The sequence below is a fragment of the Stegodyphus dumicola genome, chromosome X2, assembly GCF_044657685.1.
Source record: "Stegodyphus dumicola isolate Sdum_Otavi_A_Nest chromosome X2, ASM4465768v1".
NCBI classification, from domain to species: Eukaryota; Metazoa; Arthropoda; class Arachnida; order Araneae; family Eresidae; genus Stegodyphus; species Stegodyphus dumicola.
The window spans coordinates 71,518,041-71,540,075 of record NC_140781.1 but is presented as its reverse complement, the minus strand read 5'-3'; the positions used below and the strand labels follow the sequence as shown (position 1 = coordinate 71,540,075).

The 22,035-nt window shown below is 33.3% G+C and overlaps 1 protein-coding gene across 3 annotated transcripts in view; it reads left to right on the top strand.

Moving 5' to 3' along the window:
• Mt2 (tRNA (cytosine(38)-C(5))-methyltransferase) overlaps window positions 1–21,473 on the top strand; it is a 54,899-nt gene extending 33,426 nt beyond the window's left edge. For all 3 annotated transcript variants that reach the window (XM_035354176.2, XM_035354177.2, XM_035354178.2), the window contains 4 exons: window positions 1,002–1,234; window positions 1,357–1,414; window positions 4,280–4,412; window positions 21,246–21,473. In XM_035354176.2, coding sequence (XP_035210067.2) covers window positions 1,002–1,234; window positions 1,357–1,414; window positions 4,280–4,412; window positions 21,246–21,349 — 528 coding nt within the window. In that variant the 3' untranslated portion in view covers window positions 21,350–21,473. The remainder of the gene's footprint in view (window positions 1–1,001; window positions 1,235–1,356; window positions 1,415–4,279; window positions 4,413–21,245) is intronic.
• Window positions 21,474–22,035: the final 562 nt, after the last annotated feature.

Sequence of the window (22,035 nt, the reverse complement as noted above, 5' to 3'; positions counted from 1 at the left end):
CGGCCATAGAGTGAATTAAATGGTGATTCAAATATGACACACCCGGCCGTGAGGTAATGTTCACTGCTGATGCACATATGACATGCCCATACTGAACGGTTAATAAAGGTAAATGCAGTGTGTGCAACAAGTTAGAGGTTTGGTCTTGGGGCCTCAAATCCTTATATGGAATGCTGGAAGTGAAAATTTAACTGTAGTTAGAAGCTGTATATGTCATTCCCAAAGGGAAAAGAACCTAATTAAATAAAAATTTTGAAAATAATGACAATTTGAAGTAGAATAATGGTATAATTTGAAGCATATAAAATATATTTTTAATTTTTTTTTTTAAAGCTGTGTTTTCTTAAACCTGAAACTTTCCATATGTATTTAATAGTATTAAACCCAGTTATTCAAGTAATAGAGTGCAGTAAGCAGGCTGGAAACTATGAATTATAATCGAGGAAATATTTTTTTCAATATTGGAATTTGGAAGTTTCAGGGGCAAGCCTTTGGTTAGTTAGAGGTAACCATTGGTTTATAAGTAACAACATCTTATATTTTATGTTAATCAAAAGAACATGTAAGTCATTATTAGTCTGTTAAAAATCTCAACCAAAAAATATAATATAATATTATGTAAAATTAAACATAATACTCTAGAATGTAGTATTAATTTTCTCATTCCCCTTCCCCAAGTTACCGGCCATGAACATTTTATGATTGGCTGTTTTCTTTTTAAGCTTACTTTTTTCATCTGTATACATTTGCTGCGCTTTTTATAACCTTTTTTTAAAGCAATTGTTCCCAACCTTTTTTGTTCACCACATCTTAGGAAATGCTTCACTAGTGTTTGTGCTTGCTATAAGAGCAGTATCACACTAGAGTCTGCAAACACTTACCTTAAATATACAAGCTGCTATCATATTCCAGGTTGGGAATCCTGTTTTTAAATCATCGTATTCTTATTAGACAAAATATTGGTGCATATTTTATTTATAAGTTCTGTAATTATTTATAAGGTTCTTTTTAAAATGCCAAAAGAAGCATACTCTTGGACAGCAGTGTGTGAAAAGTGTTGTCAGCAACAATACTCTGCAAGCATTCCTAGGTGTTCTGTAGGACACTTTTTAGAAGAAAAACCAGAAGAATATTTTAGTAGTTTCTTAATCTCTGATGATGCATTATTAAAGCATTGGACCGTCTTTGACATGGTAAACAAGTCTGGCACTAATTCTTGCTGCTTCACTAAAGCGTAAGTTTTAACTTGATTTTTTTGACTCTTTTAGAATTGTTAGTAAATAATTATTAGTGTTTTTTTAATGCTTCTTTTCTGAGATTGTTGTAAAATTAATTTTTATTTCTGTCTAACTACAGTTACAGACATTATGCTCAAGGAACTGGATCAGTTTTATTTTCAGTTGAAGACTCAGAAGTTAGTTTTTTTTATTAATTATATTTTTGGTTGTTGATTATTTAATATCTGTTGGCAAGCACTTATATTGCAGTGCAGATGAATTTGCTTCAGATTTATTCATGTTTTATTGTACAATATTATTGTGACAATAAATCAATTTGTTGTCTAAATGCTTTTTATAAAATTTATTTATGTCTGCTAAACTTTCTTACAAACAAAATAATGTTTTTGCAACTCCTTCAATTAAAAATCAAATTGGTAAATAATCTTCTTATGATTATGCGTCTGCTCAGAAAAACAGTAGGTTTGCAAATTTGATATATTCTAAATGACTTTTTGCTCATCTCCCAACTTTTATGTGATTCTTTCTTACCGTCTAGCAGCTTTTAAATGATATTTATTTAGTTTGTTGACCATTGGCAGAGTTGCTAAAGCCATGAAGTGCTAATAGTTACCTCACATTCTGTTCCTGATTTTTAAATGTGTTACCATACTATAATCAGTTTTCCTTATGCATAATGCAGTTAAAATTATTATGACAATAGTAAATTATTATTCCTCTTAAAAAGTCATCCATGAAGGCATGCCTTCCCATAATCAGATGGCCGTAGTCTGCTTTTAATATGGAATAAAGTAAGCCAATCTAATTGTACTTAGTCTGTGCAGGTATCAATGAGTCAAATATATATATACCACTCCTGCAACTTAATGCAACTATAGCTGCTCACCCTTATTTAGCTGTTGCATTACGTGGGAAAGCGGGCTCACAAACTTTCTGAGCTTCCTAATAAGTCTCTTACACTGCATCATTCTGGGAACCCCATTCCCAGAGCATATATATTAAATTTTGAGTGTATCATAAAACCTACTCGACTAAATCCCTGTGTGCTAGAATTTCCCCTCAGAGACAACACGAAGGGTGTGGTGCTTATGAAACTGATGAATAGACTGGGGGTGACGCTACCCACTGTTATGGCTGATGCTACTACTCTTCAGGATAGCACAAATTACCTATTTAGATAGTAGGAATGGGACTTGTGTATTTTATGTCCCTATAGCCAAGCCTGTGAAAGTATAATACTAAGCCAGCATATATGATCCTAGGGGATATTATGCAAAGCTATTACTTTTTATGTGTCCATAAGCAATTTTGAAATTTGAATATGTGAAAGAAATAATTGGGAAAAGAGGCAGAGAAAGCAACTGCTTTTCTCCACTGTGGCATTAACAAATAAGTATATTGTAAAATGTACATTTGGAAAAAAAAAAAAGTCTAAAGTATTGCAAAATTTTTTCAGAATGCTGTGATTTGCCAATCTTGCTAAATCATGACTTCATCAGACTAAAAGTTCGTAAAATCCATTTTATTGTGAAATTTCTCTAATTGTAATACTCAGATATAATTTTTGGGGGAGGATATGAACTTTCCATATAAAATTGTTCTAGTTACAATAGCGTAAGTGCTTAGTATTCTATAAAAAGCTGAAAGTATGTCAATCATATTGGGATATCTTTAAACATAATAAGCTATGTATGTGTGATTTTTTTTGTCTCATAATGCAGCAAATAAGAAAGAAAAAATTCGAATAGAAGTTCAAAAGAATAAAATGCTGTAAAGCTCTTATTTTTTTTAGTGTATGTTTGGAATTAAGCATTTACCTGTTGTTTACTTTGATTTAAGTGACATAGATTGGTTTTTTAATGACATTCATATTCAGAATGAAGGAGGAAAACTTTAATTTCATCGTGCTGTGTTAACACCTTGTAACATTCCTTTATGTTAACTTAACCTTTTATTATGATATTATGATTTAGTTCTTTACTCTTGCCTCTCCCTTCCTTTGCTTACTAGAGTGCAATTAGTTTCAGAGTATTTAAGCTGAGGTTTTGGGATGTAAGTCAGAGCATGTTTCTGCGTCTTGAGGTATCCTTACTAGGCTTTAATAAGATTATATTTTTTCTTCTTTGCATTATAGTTGCCGACATTTAAATTGTTATGCTGGTGAAAAGTTTTGATCCAACTTCTTGTTTAATCAGTTGTGTAGCCTTTTACTATTTAATTTAAATTTGGAACTGGTTGATTTTGAAACTTTAAGTTACATTGCCACAAGTGGTTGGTGGATTATTGTCAACAGTTCTTTAAAGACATAGCAATAATTCACTGTATGTCTGCACAGAGTTTGGACTTAGTTTATGCTACGAAAGAGCGCCAAACCCTATAACCTATCAAGAAAAGGAGATAATATTTGAATTACTACATAGAAACTGAAAGGAAGTTTAATATCTGGTGAATTAAAATATAAGTAAGAGGATTATATGATATATCTCATTAGCCTAACTCTGTAGTCATTGCCTTCTCTAGGAATGAGATTGTGAACTTTGATACTTTTTGCAATAATCTGTTTTTACTGATTCAAGGGCAGCATTCCCATATATTGATTATATGATTTAAACCTCTCATGGTGTTAGTAATAGTAACTTTAGACTCTGACTTGTTAAAACAGTATTTTTCAATTTTTTTTCTCTTTCAGTAGCTGCAGTGTTTCTTATTACAAGTCATACTCTGAGCTAATTCACTTGTTTGCCTTTGTCTTATCATTTGTTAGTTTTTCTATAGACATTCCTCTTGTAGGAGTATGCTTTTAATAGGCTATAGTTTTTCTAGCAATTCATCAATTTACTAAATCAGTACTAAAAATCCTATAAATACCTTAAGTTTTCCTTTTTATTTAATATGTGGAAAATGTTAAAAAAATTCACAGTTTTGTGATATGCAGTAATTTTGTATCCATAATGTGATGTGTTTTATATATGACTGTTGAAATATAGAAATAGATAGAATTGAGTACTGCATCCTCCATGGCATTCACATTTTATTTTCAGGTGTCTGACATTTTATCTCGTGTTACTTCAACAAATGTGAGTGAAGATAAGCTTGCCTTACTGAAAAAATTGCAGCTTCGATATTTTACACCAAAAGAAATTGCAAATATTATGTGCTTTCCTAAACAGTTTGGTGAGCATTTTTAGTAGTCTTCCATTTTAAGTTCAATTAATATATTGTAAAAAAAATTATGCACTTATATTTTTACATAAAATAGTTTTTAGTATTAAAGGTAATGTTTCTAGGAAAACGTGTATTTTAGTAATGACCCAAGTCATTAAAAAAATTACCTTATTACCCAAATTGAAAATTTCGTGATTTTAGTGACTTCTAAAAACATCCAGCAACCTGAGTAGCAGTAGCTGTATTGTTTCTCACACATTTGAAAGATACAGATATGATACCACTAGAAAATGTTTCTTCTGCAACATTTATTTTTGAAGTTTCTTTTTGTTCTGGAAGTATTTCTGTCATGAGTATGAAATTTATTGTGGGCAAAACGCTAGATAATCTTAAATGGCAGTGGCAGAAGCTTTACATTTTTCAAATTATCCTCAGTGTGTTTTGCCACATGGTAACTTGCCTCCATGTTATCTAAATGTATTAAAGTTTAGTCTTCTGCAAATATTACATTATGCCTGTATTATCCGAATTTAGCCGAGTTGTCCCTTGTACACAGTCAATGATATCCAAATTAATCCTTTTTGCTTACTAACCAAACAGTCAGGTTACGTACACTTCGTTCAAAATCAGTATTAATCAGAATAAAATTGTTGATTATACTCATTCCACTGAGCATTCAGCCTCTTCCACTGAAAGCCAGTTCATAACTAACTCTCTCCTCCAGTTAGGGTGCACTAGCTACTTGCTTTTATGGCTAATGTTTAGGAGGACCAGGCGCTACACCTTTTCCCTAAAATTATGGTTAGACAGAAGTGTCCAAACTGAATCTCATAATATAAAGCCTGGGGTTCACAATCCATCATTATATCTGCTAATCTGACACTTGATTACTAAATTAAAAAAAAAATACAATATTTACATAGCAAAATAGTTAACTCTTATAAGTAAATATTTTTAAAGCAAGATTTAGAACAAAATAGTTAAGCATGTTTCTTCTAAACCATCTAATTGCTCTAACTGTCTAGTTTCTGTAACATCACAAATATTATTTAGTAAAGAAATCGATTGCAATACGTAAGCTTTAACCTTTTGAAGATGGGATGGCCATTGTAGTGGCCATAGAGTCCTCTCTTTGAAAAGACGGGGTTGTCCACTTTAGTGGCCATGTCTTTTTTCCCCATTTTCCAGGCTGAAAAGTGGGGTGAAATGTCAAATTTGACATCCCTGGGGTTTTAACCACTTATCTCTTTCAAAGGTCTTCCTTTTGCGACATAGATGCACCCCTCTGAGAATCCATTAAACTACACACGAGAATCTTTGTTGCAAATAGGAGATTTCTTAAAGGGGGGGAAAGCATTCGGTTCAAGATTTGCCGTCCTTTGGTAGCTTTTACTGCTACCAAAGCCCCGGCCTCAAAAGGTTACTTTAACCATGAAAATTAGCAAATCACCTAAATCACTAAAATTAAAATCTTTATAAATTTGTCCATATGATCAAGAATTTAAAAGTTTTACTATCCATGTATGACAAAGGATATTCACTCTTCTACCAGTCTGGATACAGCATTTGCATTACCCATTTGACTCCTGGGTAGTGTTTCATGTTGATATTGTATCTTTGCAAAGCAAAAGCCTGATGCTGTAGTCTAGATCAGTGGTCACCAACCCTTAGGAACTACACGGACCACTACATATATAATTTTATATTTGATGGAGCACTAATATGAATTAAAAAAAGGTAAAATACATTTATACAATAATAATCAGCAAACTGCACATATTTCATTCACACTGAAAAATTACACGAAAAGTACAAAAATTTTACCTTCTTGTACAGGAAGCTTCACATTTCCATATCACTGAAAAGCAACTTCACGAAAAGCAAGGACAAACCAGCAAACGCAAAGCAATATGAATAAACTGACAGTGTTATGCCGCCAGTTTTTAATTATTGTAAACATAGTAATCATTGCTTACTTAGCAATGGCGGCATCGATTAACAGTTAGACAAAACAAAAGCAGAAACTTCCAGTGATGCAATTATAAACAAGAATGCAGATAGTTCTCATAAAAATCCATCAAGGTGCCTATTGACATGGAGAAAAACTGTCTTATTAACGACCACAATAGCATATATTTGTAATTTGAAAGGGAAGAGAATTCCAATTCATGCTGTTATTGATAACAGCAGTATATCCATGGATGCCAACTTTCAGTTTCAAATGTCGCTAGATACACCTGCAAAAGTAGATAAAAAGTCACTAATTTCAGAAGTAATTTCGGTAAAAGTAGTAGCTAAAATTAAAAAAAGAAGTATAATCCATATTTCATGATAGATTTGTTTCTCATCATTTTTTAAACTGAATCTTCATAAAAATATAAATAATGTCCCAATTTTTCTGCGGACCTTCAAAAAGTTTTCACGGACCACCCGTTGGCAACCACTGATCTAGATTATTGTGGTGCACATTTCATTAAATAAGATAGTGGATTATGCTCAGTGTATAGTTTAACTTTGGATCTGAAAATCTATGCCTCAAATTTCTTTCAACTCCATATGGTAGTGTATGTTTCTTTCTATAATACCTTGAGTTAACTTGCTTAGGCTATGGAGTAAATGTGTTCTTTGAATTTTTGAGATAAACATGTTACAATTTCTATTTGAGAGGCATCATATATGAATGCTTGTCCCCAAATGTGTATACAATGATGGATCTTTGATTAGAGCATCCTTAATTTTCTCAAAAGCTATATTGTACTTTTCCCTCCATGGTGTTTAATCAGTTATCTTCTTCTTTGTCAGTTCACTAATCCCAAATATTTTGGAATATAGTCTCTATAGTAATTACATAGACCTAATAAAACTTCTAAGCTGCTATTTGGTCTTTGGCTTCGACAATCTGGAAATAGCTTTTATTTTCATGGGATCCACTTGATGCTTCCTAGAACCAATTACTTGACCCAAATATTTACTTTGTGGTTTGGCAAAATCACATCTCCTGATATTTACCACAAAGCACAGCTTTTCCAATGTATTAAGTGTCATATCTAAATGAATAATATAAGATTTCCATTCCTTTGAGAAAACTGCAATGTCATCATTGTATGCTGAGGCAAAATCTCTGTATTCATAAAGTGCTTTATTGATTTCTTTTTGAAGTTTTGCTGCAGCATGTTTTAAGACCAAAACTCTTAACATATGTACTGTTGTTATGAATTTTAAAGCAAGCATAATCATGATTTTCAGGATGCATGGGAATAGCCTAATATAGTTGTAGTAAATTCAATGTTGAATATTGTAATAGCTTGTTCTACTGAATATATGAGTTCTACTGCATTTTGCATAGAAAAATCATCAGTAATCGTTACAACATTTAATACCTGATTATCAATGCAGGCAAATTCCTTCATCTTTCTTGTTTACACAAACTGCAGGATATGCAATTTCAGATCTACCATCTTCTATTAAATCAAGCTCTAACAGCTCTTCAGTTCATCAACTTTGACCATTAAATTCTGGAATATGATAGATATGTGGGTTTTCTTTTCGTCATTTAATTTAAATTTTATTTTATGACTGCCACTTGTGAAATTTTCTCTTTACCTGTAGATAATGATTCTTATGCTGCTGTTGATCATTTGATAATTGTTTCATTTTCTGAAGAACACTTTCTGTATCTTGAGATGAATCTTGTAGATTTGGATGAATATCTTCAAATGTTTTGTTTTCAAAAATGTTAACCACAGCATGTACTCTAGCAACAAACTGTCAGATTTTATTCACATGACCATGTCTTGTTTTTTTCATCAGAGAATTTGACTTTATGTGGATAAGAACAATAATTCATGAACCAATTCATCTTGCATTAAGTTTATTTGGATGAGTTTGGAATATGCAAATAAACTTTATATCCTATTTTAATCTCTTTAGGAATAGCTTGGTGATTAAGGTAATTTGAATAAGCTGCTTATATCTCAGATGCTTTCAACGATGCTTGATCAGCTGCGCATTCCAAGTTTATTTTGCATAAATAATCAACATGCGGTTGCTTCATATTTAAAGGTTTCTGTATCTCACCTCTCCAGGATGACTTTGGAACACTTTGTGGACCATTTATCTCTTGACCATATATTAACCTGATTTTCCTGACTCTTAAAAATCAAATCTATCACAGGCAAATGCATTAAAAAACTCATCGAATGTTTTGTTGTTGCTCAGATCACATCCATTGCCATGCTATTCATTACCTTTCATAGAATCAGGGATTTCCCTAAACTCTTTATTCAGTTCTATGCCTGAAAAATATATTGCAGCTATACAATTTTCATATAGGCACAGTTTTATTTTAGGCTGCAGGTATAACTTGCCGTGGTTACTAGGGAGAATGTTATTGAGGAAACAATGCAAAGAGTGGTAAATGTCATTCAGTCATTGCAGAAATGAAAGCAGGGAGAGCATAAAATAATGGAAAAAATTTCCATGTTTAAGAGAAAGGAACAGTAGCTGTAAAACATTGCAAAAATGTGGATTTTTTTATTGCAATACAGAATTCTATAAAATATATTGTGTGTTCCATCGTTCGTGAATATAGACTGTAAATTGACTTGCGATTTCCTTAGTAGAACTTTAGTAACTTCAGAGTCATAATCTTGACCGAATCTCTTTACTGGCCTTCAAACATCATGTTGGCTGTGGAACGGCGACAGAACATGGCAAAACTCTAGTTTCAGAAGCATATCTCAAAAGAACCTCTGTGTCGTTGGAACTCCCGTAATTCTCGGCAACTTTGAAGCTCCAAATGCACACTTGAAAACCCTAACAAATTTGTGTCCTTCCCGCTCCTCGGCTCAACAACTAGGAAACAATTTGCAGAACAACAAGCATATCCTCAACCTTGAAGTCCCGAGGGGGTTCAAACAATAATCTGTAAATTATCAAAACTGAATAGACCGAAAAATAAAAAATTAGTCTCTAATATCTTGAATTTAATGGCAAAGGACATAGCTTTGCTATAGGTCTAGACCAGGGTACACTTCTACCTATTTCTATAACAATTCTACCTATTTCCAGCATAGTGGAGTTAGATTCTCGTTCTTAATGAGGATCATATCACCGACTTTCAGATCTTGCTGCAACCTATGTAAATGCTCACTACTCCATCTCTTCCAGAAGTGTCAAAATAGCCTTTGTAAGGTCTTCCAGCCATCATTGCAACTAAGGGTTTCTTGAATTTGGTTAAGTTCTGCAAGCGCGCTTAAAGCCGCCTTTGTTAAGAATTGTCCTGGTGCTATGGCCTCCAGGTCATGGCAATCACTTGAAACTGGTACCAAAGGACTAGAATTAAGACAGGATTCAGTGTGGATTATTAATGTCAAAAATTCCTTGTATGTTAAGTGTTCCTAAACATCTTTTTAAGTAATGTTTCATGGACTTTATCCCTGCTTCCCAAAGTCCTCCAAAATGAGATGCAATGGGTGAATTAAATTACCACTTAATATTCTCTGAAGAAATATAACACTGAAGCTGTTCATCATGTTGAAAAGTAGAAAAAAGTTTTCTTTAATTCTGTATCAGCTCCTATAAAGTTCGTTGCACAATCACCATGAATTTCACATGGTTTGCCTCTACATGCTATATAAACCTCTTAGGTATCACAAGGAATGATTTTGTTGAAAGATCTCCAACTAATTCTAAATGTATTGCTCTGGTAGTAAAACAAACAAATAGACATATATAATACTTAAAGATTTAACTCCTCTACCGAAACAACATTTGATGTTAAACAGTCCTGCAACATCAATTCTTCTACAAGAAAAAGCTTTACTCTGAGTAACTCTTGAAGCAGATAAATCTGGCATTAGCTGAGTTGCATTTGGGGCTGTAAATCTATGGCAGATAACACATTGGTTTAAACACTTTCTGATAATATCTCTAGCACTCACAATCCAAAATCTATGTCATATGAGAGACGTGAGAAGTTGGGTACCTGTGTGAAGACACATTTCGTGATAATGCTTAATAATCAAATGCATATTACGATTCTTAGGTAAAATCATTGGGTGTTTCTGATTATTTAAAATTGTAGTGTTTCTGAGGCTTTTCCTACACGCATTATCTCTGTTGAACCTAAGATAGGGTTTAAAGAGAATAGCTTGCTTAATGTCTTCAAAGGTTTATGATTCTAAATTCTTTTGAAAATTCAGCTCTTTGTACAATCCTAACAATCCTAAAAGTAACTTCACAGAGTTCTTCAGTAGATAAATGACCCTTTGTACGCTCTGCAGGTAACTTACTGCAATTATTTCTGCATGTCATACATCACGCTAATACTTGACATAGCTTTAACCATGATGAAAACTTCCCAAATACACTAGGCTTTTCAAAATTGAAAACGTTTCAAATAAAACCCTTTTTCAATTGCCTTAACATAATCTCATTCTGTAATTCTGCACTTAAATTTTGCCGTACATGAATTATAGATTTGTTTAACCACTGTGGTCCCTTCATCTATAGCTCACATTGTAAGAATTCTGATGGAATAAGACCTCTGGTCCCACAGTCTGCAGGATTTTCTTTTCCAGCGACATAATAACATTGAATAACTGGAACAGTTTCCTGAATCTTCGCAACCCAATTTGCTAAAAAAAGTACCCAATGGTGAGGCTCGTATGAAATCCATGTTAGTGTAACCCGTGAGTCGGTCCATGCGTAAATATTGTTAATCAGCATTTCTATGCAAGATAATACTGCATTTAAGAGGGTAGATAAAAGTAACGCATATCGGGTAAGAGACTGGGTTTTTCAAGAGGGCAACTCTGCTTTTTGATGTCAGAAGGCTAACCTTGATTGAAGAATCATAGCTGATTGTTCTGAGATAGATGACTGCACAATAAGCTTTTTCTGAAGCATCACAAAAAGCATGAATTTCTATAATTATTTCTTTCAGACTCAACACATACCTCGGAATTTGTAAGGGTAATTCTAAGTAGAATCGTTTCCACTTTCTACTTATTCTCTTGTCAACAATTTCAACCCAATCAAGCTGTAAACTCCACAACTCTTGTAATAATGTTTTCACATATATCATTGTTGTCGCTTGTAGGGTTTATATTTATTTTAACTAACATTTATTTTAAGTTTAAACTATCTTTCCTGTCAAGCCTTACTTTCCCCTGGAACTGCCAATGCCAGAGTATGTAAATTTTAGTAGAACGCGCAAGGATTCAAATTATCAGCGGAAGTATTCTGAGTTAAATAGAAAGGAAACGAGTTCGAGGTGTGCTGTTCGTACTTCCCGAGCGCGGAGGTAGTTAGACAGAAATTGAAGAACCCCGTGTTTCGGCCTGTGTGCTTGCCTAGGAGAATTGTTAATTGTTCAACGTGATATTCAAAGTTTGCTGAATTAGCAGCGGTATTGTAAAACGCGGTGAGGGCAGTTACTTTTAGAGAGCCTCGTAGTTAGAGTCTTGTTATTATTTCTTTTCAGGTTCTTATTTTTATTTTACCGCCGGGTAGGCGTAGTTTGTGAGCGTCAAGAGCACGCAATTGTAATTTCTTAAGTTGAATAAAAAGGGACTTAAACCCTTAGCAAGACTCTGTCATTTTTCCAGTTTCAACAGTCACCTCTTGGTTGCGAGCAAGTTGGAGGCGCGCAACTCTACACGCTAATCATCCGAGTGGATCAAAGATTTTGGCTACCTCTGATAAACCTCTCATTTATGCATTTTGAAAAATGAAATGTATCACTTGAGGTATTCCAATTAATGCCCAATACCTTCACTTTCTTATCACTGGTTATATCCAGAGAACTACTGGCTTTTCATAATCACCCGGGAATATTCTCTAAAATAGTTGAACTCTTCAAAATCCACTTCCTAAAATGGAATGAACACCTTTCCATCATTTCACTCAACTGCTCAACTAAAACATTCACTTCCTCTTCACTTTGTGCCCATGAAAGCAAATCATCAACATAAAAGTCACAAAGGGCAATTTTTAATGCCAAAGAGAATCTGGCTTGTTCATCTAATGCAAGTTGTTTCATTACTCTAGTAGACAGGGGGCACAAGCAGTCCCATACGTAACTGTTACTAATCTGAATATACTCAAAGGCTCACTGGGACTATTCCTCCATAGTATTCGTATCTTCTGAGTGGACACGAATTTGTCTGAACATCTTCTCTACATCAATCAGCACATATAGTAATTTTGTAAGTTCTCAACTGTAGAAGAATTGGAAGTAGTTCTTGTTGAACTCTTGGACCAACCATCAAAAGTTCATTTAATGAAAGTCCTGATGTTGTTTTAGCTGAAGCATCGAAAATGACTCTCAGCGTAGTAGTAGTACTTGATTCCTTCAACTTGGTATGTTACATGTGGACTCAATAAAAATCTCTCACTCATGCACCCCTTCCATATGCCTCAGCTCTAGGTACTCCCTCAAGAAATCCTTATATTATTCGTATATCTGAGGCCTTTTTAAAAGCAAATTCTCTAAAGACTTGAATCTATGCATAGCTGTCTCAAATCTCCAAGCTGAGAAGGTGGAGAATGAAACTGTAATTTCATAGTATATACACCACTTTCCTCTTTCGTAAATGTAGATTTGAAGTAATCCTCACATGCACTCTTAAAATTAGTAAGCATATCAAATGTAGGTACAGCATTCTAATTTCCACAGTTAGACAGCAATTGCTCAGTGTCCACTTGTATATTATTCACAGATATTCACTATACCTGAAATAATCCATCCTAGTTCAGAATGAGTGGCTACTGGTTTACCTTTGCATTTAATGATTTCCCCCTTCAAAAGAGGTAAAGAGATATCTAAGCCTAAAAGTATATCAACAGGCCCACTCTTGTAGAATGTTGGATCAGCCAACATTAATTCATTATATTCTTCAATGTACTTATGTAATGTAAAATGTGGCAATGTTCCAATAATTATGTTGACAATAAATACAGGGTTGCCACGCTACCTGGAAAACCAGGAAAAGTCAGGGAATTTTAATATTTTAGTAAAATTCTGGAAAGGTCAGGAAATTTCATACAGCGATCCCCAAAAAAGCAAGTTTTGCGCCAACGTTGGAAGCGATCACTTTCTTGCCGAATTATATTTCGCATGAAAATCATTCAGACAGCTGGCATAGAGCCAATTTTCACAGCTCCAATCAGATTATCTTTTAGAAAGTGAGAGCGAGTTTCCAGTAACCTTGAGAATCGAGACTCGCATGTGCAGTTCATGCTGAATGAAAGAAAATACCTTCCCATTCTCGTACAAAACAAAATTGGTTTAATTCTAGTAACGGAACACATGGGATTTGGCTGCAGTGCATGTTAACGAAGAAAAATACCTTCCCATTCTCGTCAATACGAAGGAATCCTCTAAATACCCCAGGAATTCATATCCAGAATGGAGTCCATTATTTTGCTATTGACAGGGGATTTTCACTCAACAGTATTAACTGTGCAGTTAAAAAATTCTCATCGGAATGCATCAAAAGGTACAGTCCTGTTTTAGGTGATTATAAGAATTCTGTTATCATTCCTTTCTTTCCATCAATTAGCTATAAAATTGCATGTATTTTGCAGAAATTTAACTTTCGAGTTGTTTTCTCTCCTATCAATAAAATTCCTAGTTCCATGCTTAAGGACTCCATTCCAGGTATAAATTCCTGGGGTATATACAAGATTCCTTGTTACTGTGTTTTAATTTACATTGGTCAAACAAAAAGAGCCTTAAAATTTCGTGTTAAAGAACATGAGGCATATGTTAGGGAAAAGGGACCACAGAAATCTGCTGTTGCTCAGAATTGTTGGAATGAAAATCATGCTTTCCATTTTTCTGCTGCCAAAATTATTCAAAAAATATCCTCCATTGGTGAATTAGATTTTTTAGAAGCATTTCATATAAAAAACAAATTCTGTTCTCGTTAATGGCCCCAATTGCAATCCATCTTTACCTTCAGCCTTTAAAGATATTTTGTTTTAGTTTTTCTTGTTTCATCAATAGATGGCCACAGTAGCTTAACTTCTGTCCAACTTTTCTTAGCTAATCTCTAACTTATCTTCTCTTTCTTCACCCTTTATTTGGTACATTTGCACTTAAGCAGCTGAAGAAGGTAGTTCAGAAAACTATAGAAACTAGTACTGCAATATTTAAAAAAAAATTATGCTGATTCTTAATGTTGGACTTTGATTTTGATTACTTCTAACACACTTTAAACTAACTTTAGTATTTTTATTTATTTCTAAAAAATAGAAATAAAAAGAAAATAAGGAATGGAAATCGCTATTGTTCTCCCATCCAAAGGTTTCCTTGTCTTCCTTTTCTTCATCAGATAATTCTTGAAGAATGCGAGCAAAATCAGCTGGTTGCACATATTTTTTTTGCCATGAAAACTGATATAAAATTTACAGAGCCAAATGTATTCAAATTAAAATAATATATGGCAATTAATAACACAAAATTACGAAGTATTTGAGAAAAAACATATTTTCCGGATTTTCACCCACGAACATGCCACGCGTGTCGCAACTTTTACGAAAAAGCTGCCACGTAGCACAAATGCCCATAAAAAAAATAGTCAAATGACTTCCTGTTGGCACATTCCATGATGTGGGGAAGGGTAGAAAGGATGAATAGAAATGACATTCAGACATCTCAGCTTCGATATGTGAAAAATGTGCATTAAAACCTGAATTTGTTGTAAATTTTGTGCATACGTGCATGCTGGAAAGTTAAGGCTCGTGGCACAAGGTTCCAAGTTTTCAACTTTACACAGAGTTTGGGATAAGCGTCGACCAATCAGAGCGAATCTAAAATGAAGCGGCTTTCTTTAGACTATTTCGCTGTTACATCGAAGGCGACATTTTTTTTTTAATATGGAGCAGTTTGTATCAGAACGAAATAATGAGTTGATCTCTCAAGAAATCTATGATGATGACATGTATTTTTTAATGAGATTTCTCAATAAATTGAAAAATATGGATGAAACTCCTAAAGAAGTTAAGCTCAGGATCATGCATGCTGTGAATGATCCTGTAGATGATTGATCCCATCCATTATTTTTCATTTTATTATGAAAATTCTTTAAAAATGCATGCTTGCAAAAATTTTATTTTTTCTGTGTAAATTATTATTATTACTTTCTTTCTGTTTATATATTTTTTAAAATTATTACTATCATTTTTTTTCCTGTTTAATTATTTTTGTATTTAAGAATAAATTTATTGAAAAAGGCTGGTATTACTATTGGCTTCAAATGCTGATTTTCTTTCCAAACAAAATTCATGAATTACTTTTACTAAAACATTAATTCAATATCAAGAATCTGCTGTTTTTTTCTAAAGTAAAAATATTATTTAAAAAAAAAAAAAGAAAAAAAAAATATTTTTACTTATTTAAGAATAGTCACAATAGTCAATTCAATGGTGTAAGCTTTATATAAGTAATAAAAGATTAATCTTTTGAGAAAATGCTCTTATGAATTCCAAGAAGGAAAAAATGTAGTGAAATATCCCTAAAACAACAGTCAACAGTCTAGACAGTTTTGTCTCCTGTTTATGTTCTCTTTTTTAATTACATTCTCCATGAAAGGAATTTACTTTTAATGAAACTGAGCAACATAATTCATAACATGGACTATAATTTAATGAATAGTATTTGTTATTATTATCCACTCTTTATTAGTATCATTTGAATGGAATTTTGATAATTAAATTCATGCTATTTCTCTGGTAGAAATTCCTGGATAAGGTATGAATGTTTATAATTTTGTTGTTTTTGAAGACTTCGGTACCTAAAATTTGTCAATGTGAAATTACTTTTCAGATAAAAGTGGTAAATAGAAATGACAGCATATGTTGAAATTAAACTCTTTTTGGTGCTTTAATATGCATGTCTGCCAGTGAGTGAAGAATTGTCATAATCTGTCAGCAAATGAAAAATTATTGAAAGTAATTACTTCTAACAACACACGTGGATGAAACTTAACATCTATGACATCTCATGGCAGAGCAGAGTTTAATTTGAATTACACATATGATGTAAACATACCAGTTTGCACAATTATCCACAAAAATTCCTGAAAGTTAGTATGTACTGTAGTCTCTCAAGTGTAACCCCCCTTTTTTTCCCAGAAAAAGCAAATAAAATTCAGGGATGCGGCTTATACATGCAAATTATTAGAAATAGATGTATACAAACAGCTGGCAACACAGCAAAATGTATTTAATAATTGAGCATAAAATACATTGTTGGGTAAACGTTTCATAGTATTGTACTAGTTGTGGTTGCTGGTTATGGTGACCAGTTGTGGGATACTAGTGCTAGTGATAATTGATAGTGGTAGTGCAGCCAACTACTGCAGTGATTGACAGTGACAGTGAATAAGGAGTGCTAAGCACAGAAACGTGTTCCTTTTGATTGAAAATTTAAAAAATAAGTAAATAATGTATGGTAAGTACTCTTTTCCACTTAACTGCTTTCACACCTGCAAAATGGAAAAATATTATATACAGGCTATCTGTCACTTATCCTCAAGGTTTTTTTTTTCTTTAATTAGGCATATTTAGAATATTGTATTTCTCCTAAGAGAAATTATATATAAAAATTAAAGAAGGTTTTACATACAAGGTCCGGCTATTAATTTCCAGGACTGACTGAACTATAGAAGAACGAAAAGTCGGAAGATGGCGCTAATGATTGCATATTAAAGAGAGTTTTCTTGCGCATGTGCAGTGCAATCGACACCATTCTAAAGTAAGTGGTTCTCGTGGAAAGGGCATTAAAATGTAGCTCTTAAAAATTCCTATTGTCGAAGTGAAAATGGAGCAAAGACTTAACATTAAATTTTGCTTCAGATTGGGCAAGACAGCTGCGGAAACCTACGGAATGTTAAAGCAAGTTTATGGCGAGGAAGCATTATTCCACTCAAGAACTTTTGAATTGTTTAAGCGCTTTTGGGACTGGCGCGAAAGCATTGAAGATGATTTACACGCAGGTCAGCCGCAGTCCCTATGCACGCCAGAAGCAATTGCAAAGTTCGCGATATGGTGAAATGTGATCTTCGATTGACTATTCGAGTACTCGCCAATGAATTGAAAAGAGACGGTTCAGCGAATTTTGATGTAAGACCTAGGCAAACACAAGATTTGTTCCAGATGAACAAAAGCAATTGAGATCAAGAAAAATGTAACGTCACTATTAAAGAGCATTCCAAAAGAAGACTTTAAAACTTCTTTCCCAAATTTGTACAGCCAAGCACAGACGTGCATTACGGCTGATGGGGATTACTTTGAATCATATTAAATGGCTATGTGTTTAATCTTTATTTCTTCTGAGTTATTCCATGAGTCCTGGAAATTAATAGCCAGACCTTGTATATAAATATGCATGTGCATGTTTATAGTATAGAGAGTCCTACAGTACAATGCACAAATATTCCATACTGCTTTGCACAGAAATATATGCCAACCAAGTATTTGTCTTTCCAAAGAAATATCTCTAGACCATTTCTTTCTTTTTCTTTTTTTACCTTCTTTCATTGCCTCTTGGCTGATAAGAAGGGCAGATAAAAGAGCATTCTGTTGAACTAGTAAAACTTTGTGGTGAGTTGAAAAAGCCATGATACAAAATAACAGCAGCAAGCAGAGCAAGCGCGGGAAATCAATCAAGCTAGAAAACAGCGCACGAAAAGTGTAGACACATCCACGCATATGCAAATTTTGCTTCTCTCATTGGCCACAGCTTAGACCCCTGTCTCGCAGGTGTTAACGGAACTCCCGTATTTTATGCCCTTATGACTATGCCTCTATGCTCTTTATGCCGCTGTCTGATCCTCACACTTTAATGTTCTTTCCCACCATCCTCTCATAGAACAATCTAATTTAAATTGTACTATTAGCATTAAAATAATATGCATGATTGTTCTACTTTGAAATTCAAATTTCTCAAATGAACATACACATTCTCTCATGGTGTCTACTAATGCTAATAACCGGCTGCGATTGTCAGTTTGTAATTTTGATAAATACAAGATTTTCTTTAATAATGATGAAAATAACTCTCTCTTATGTAAAAATCTTTGACACAGTAAACTTCATGTCATTTCAAAATTTCTTTGACAAATCTTTAAAGCCTGAACAATCCGTTATGCACCTCTCTTAAAAAAAAACATTTTAAATATTGTAATTTTTGGTCATCCGATAATCTGTCATTATCTAATATCGCTGTTTTAAATAAAGCTAAAAATGATAACCATTCTTCAGCACCACCACTAATTATAGAAAGAGTTTGCTTAAGTGAGCGAATACTCGCTATTTTACAAGATTTAGCTTCCAGACTGATATTTTTAGCATTCTTAACATTAACTTTGGTTAGCATTAAAAGTAACTCATCAACAGTATCTTGAATATCTTCTTGTTCTTCAATAAACAGGTCAATATTTTTGTCTTCGCATACTACAAAAATGTTACTAAATATATCCGAAATTTCAGTCATTACATTACTTAATCTGGAATTAAAAAGTTCTAACTAAGCATACTCAGCAGAGTCATAAGTCACTGTAATTTTCTCCTTTAGTTAACTGAGCTTTAGCTACATGCTTTTTTTCTCTTAAGCATTGGAAATTCCATTATTTAATAAGAAAGATATGGAAATACACTGACTCAGCAATTTTACTGTAGCTCCGTAATCGACAAATCAAAAACCATGTGTGTTCTCTTGTTTATGAATAGAATAGTGGTCTGTTAACTGACTTGTGATTACCTTAGTAGAACTTTAGTAAATTCATAGTCATAATCTTGAAATCTCTTTATTGGCCTTCAGACATCATGTTGGCTGAGGAATGGCGACAGAACACTGCAAAACTCTAGCTTCAGAAGCGCATCTCAAAAGAACATCTGCGTCATTGGAACTGCAGTAATTGTCAGTCCTTCCCGCTCCTTGGCTCACCAACTAGAAAACAATTTGCATAACAACAAACACGTGGTTTTGCCAGCATAAAATTATTTTCAATTTTTTACCTCAGAAAAAGTTAGGGTGAAGGGAGCTGAATGGTTTGTAAAATACTGACAGTTGTTCCGGCATTTATTATCAGCAATCAAGTAGAGCTTATTGTCGTTTTTCTCGTATGTGTGACATGAATTTATGAAAGTTGCCTTTAAAAAGTCATCTTTAAAAGCATCTTTTCTCATGCTCTTAATCTGCTGTTCTTTTATAAGACATTCTGATTTATCCCCTAAAAATGCATAAATCTGCTTTAAAAGTTTGAATTTTGCTTAATTTAAATGTCAAATTAGCATGTTTCTTTTCTACATATATGTGTTTACTACTGATTAATCATATTGTATTTTTTTAACTAAACGAATGTCTTTTAATTTATGTGTTAAATTGTGAATAACTTTTTTATATGCCAGAAAATGCACCATTCCTGCATCAAGGTTGCAAAAAACAAATTTCTCCAAATATTTTAATCTGGTTTTTTACTATGCTATATAGTTTTTATCCTGTTCTTCCACTCTTTTCCAATGTTCTGTGAGCTTTCCATAATGCCTTGTTAAAAATAGGATGGTAACTTGCTGTTAAAGAGATTTGCCAGGTAGACTTTTACCTTCTGAAGAGAATTTCTCATTCAGATGGTATTTCATTTTAGGAATTTTCAGGAATGGAATAAGCAATAGTTTTGCTGTGCAGAGATTGGAGAATGCAGTGGATGCAAGAGGGCATTTGAATGAAACTAGGGACTTTCTTAACTCCTCTAATAAAACATGAGGTCTAGTATTGTCATTGTGAAACACAATAATCTCATGGTTTGTAAGTTTGCTGTGTTCCGAATTGACAACAATATGTAGTTTAGTTTACCATCTGTCCATAAGGAAGTAGCTCAACGAAGAAAACTTTTTTTGAATGGATCCCTGTTTTCCCTGCCACCTGTGACCTGCTTCTTGCAAGTTTATTTGTCATATGGCATCCAGAATTCATCACTTGTTATTCTTCTTCTGAGAAATAGGTCACTTTCTTTTCTGTGCAACAGCTAATTCAATCACGATGTACAGAGATCCTATGAAATTCATACTTAAAAATCAGATTTAGATTTAAGTTAAATATTATTGGGCTCAGTCAGCTGTTGTGTCACTTAAACATTGTATCTGCTTTTGTAACCATTGACTTTGAGTGTTTCTAATCTGTAAATTTGGAAAGGCTAAGAGTCTTTGCAGTTTCTTGAACAGTGCAACAGGGGTTTGGGTCAATGAAGCCTTTGATTTGGTCGTCATCTGCTGTGGATGCTTGTCCAGAGCTTCTTGTCTTAAAGTTACACTCCTCCTCCAAATCTTTGGAACCGTCTGTTCATTGCTCAGTTTGTAATAGCATTATTCCCATAGATGGAGCAGACTTCCTTTATGATGCCAGCAATGCTTTCTTGCTTCTTTTTAAGCAATAGAGCACATATCGCAGGTACTCATTCAAATCATTCATTTTTAGTGCTTGTCTAAAGAAATTAGTTGGCTAGCATGGCAAAGAGGGAATGTGTGGGGAGGAGGAGCTTGTCATTTTATGATAAAAGGTGGTTGTGAGAAATATTGGCACATTATGACCTTGGAATGCACGAGCTAGCATGAACCCAAGTGGTGCAAGGCTTAAGTTAACTCACCAAATTGGCTTTTGTTATTTTTGAGCAGAGAATATGTTTGTTGTGTGCTTGTATGTATAGGTTCTTTGCTTTATAAGAAAAATAAAATAGAATAAAAAACTTGTATTATATTTTTCCTTTTTAAATAGTTATTTTATGTAATTTATGTTAAAAAAATTAATTTCTTTAAATTGTGAATCTGTTCTAGACTTCCCAGAAGATGTTACCATCAGACAAAGGTACAAAGCTTTGGGGAACAGCTTAAATGTGTTTGTTGCTGCTTGTGTTATACAGCTGTTATTTGAAACTTAACAATGGCATATCAGATGTATATGTTTGTTTTTATATAAATGTGTAAGTGAAGCTAATTCAAATAACATTGGCCAACTAAATGTAGCTTTTTGCTTGTCAAGTGGAAGTAAAAGTGTGATTCTTATGTGCATTTTCCTGATCATTTCAAATTGGTGTATAAAACTGTAACATGACCCATATTATACAATGAAAGGGGGAAATAATAACAATTTTAAGTATGAGGAAAAATTAATTTCATATTAAAGAAATAGTCATAGAAAAAATCTGCTTTGATTTTGTAAGTGGCATATGAAAGTGTGTAAGAATCAGCATAAATTATACAGGTAATGAAGTCACTATTATAATTTTGACTTATATCAGCATTAGAAGTACATGAGAATTAGTATATGTAAATTACACTGTGAGTTATAGAAAAAAGTTGATTTTATTTTAGTAATCAGCTCTCTGAAATGCAGAAGTATCAGCACAAATTATGTATTATCAAATCACTTGAATAATGTGTACAATTAGGAAATCACCAATGTAATAAATAATAAAAATTTTATTTTTTTCCCTTGTTAAATGGACATGAAAAAACAACTCTTTATGTAAGTAATGCATTTTTTGCTGATTTGAAACTTGTGTATAAAACTTTTCCATGACACATGTTATTAGAATAATTATATGAGGACAAACAACGATAATAG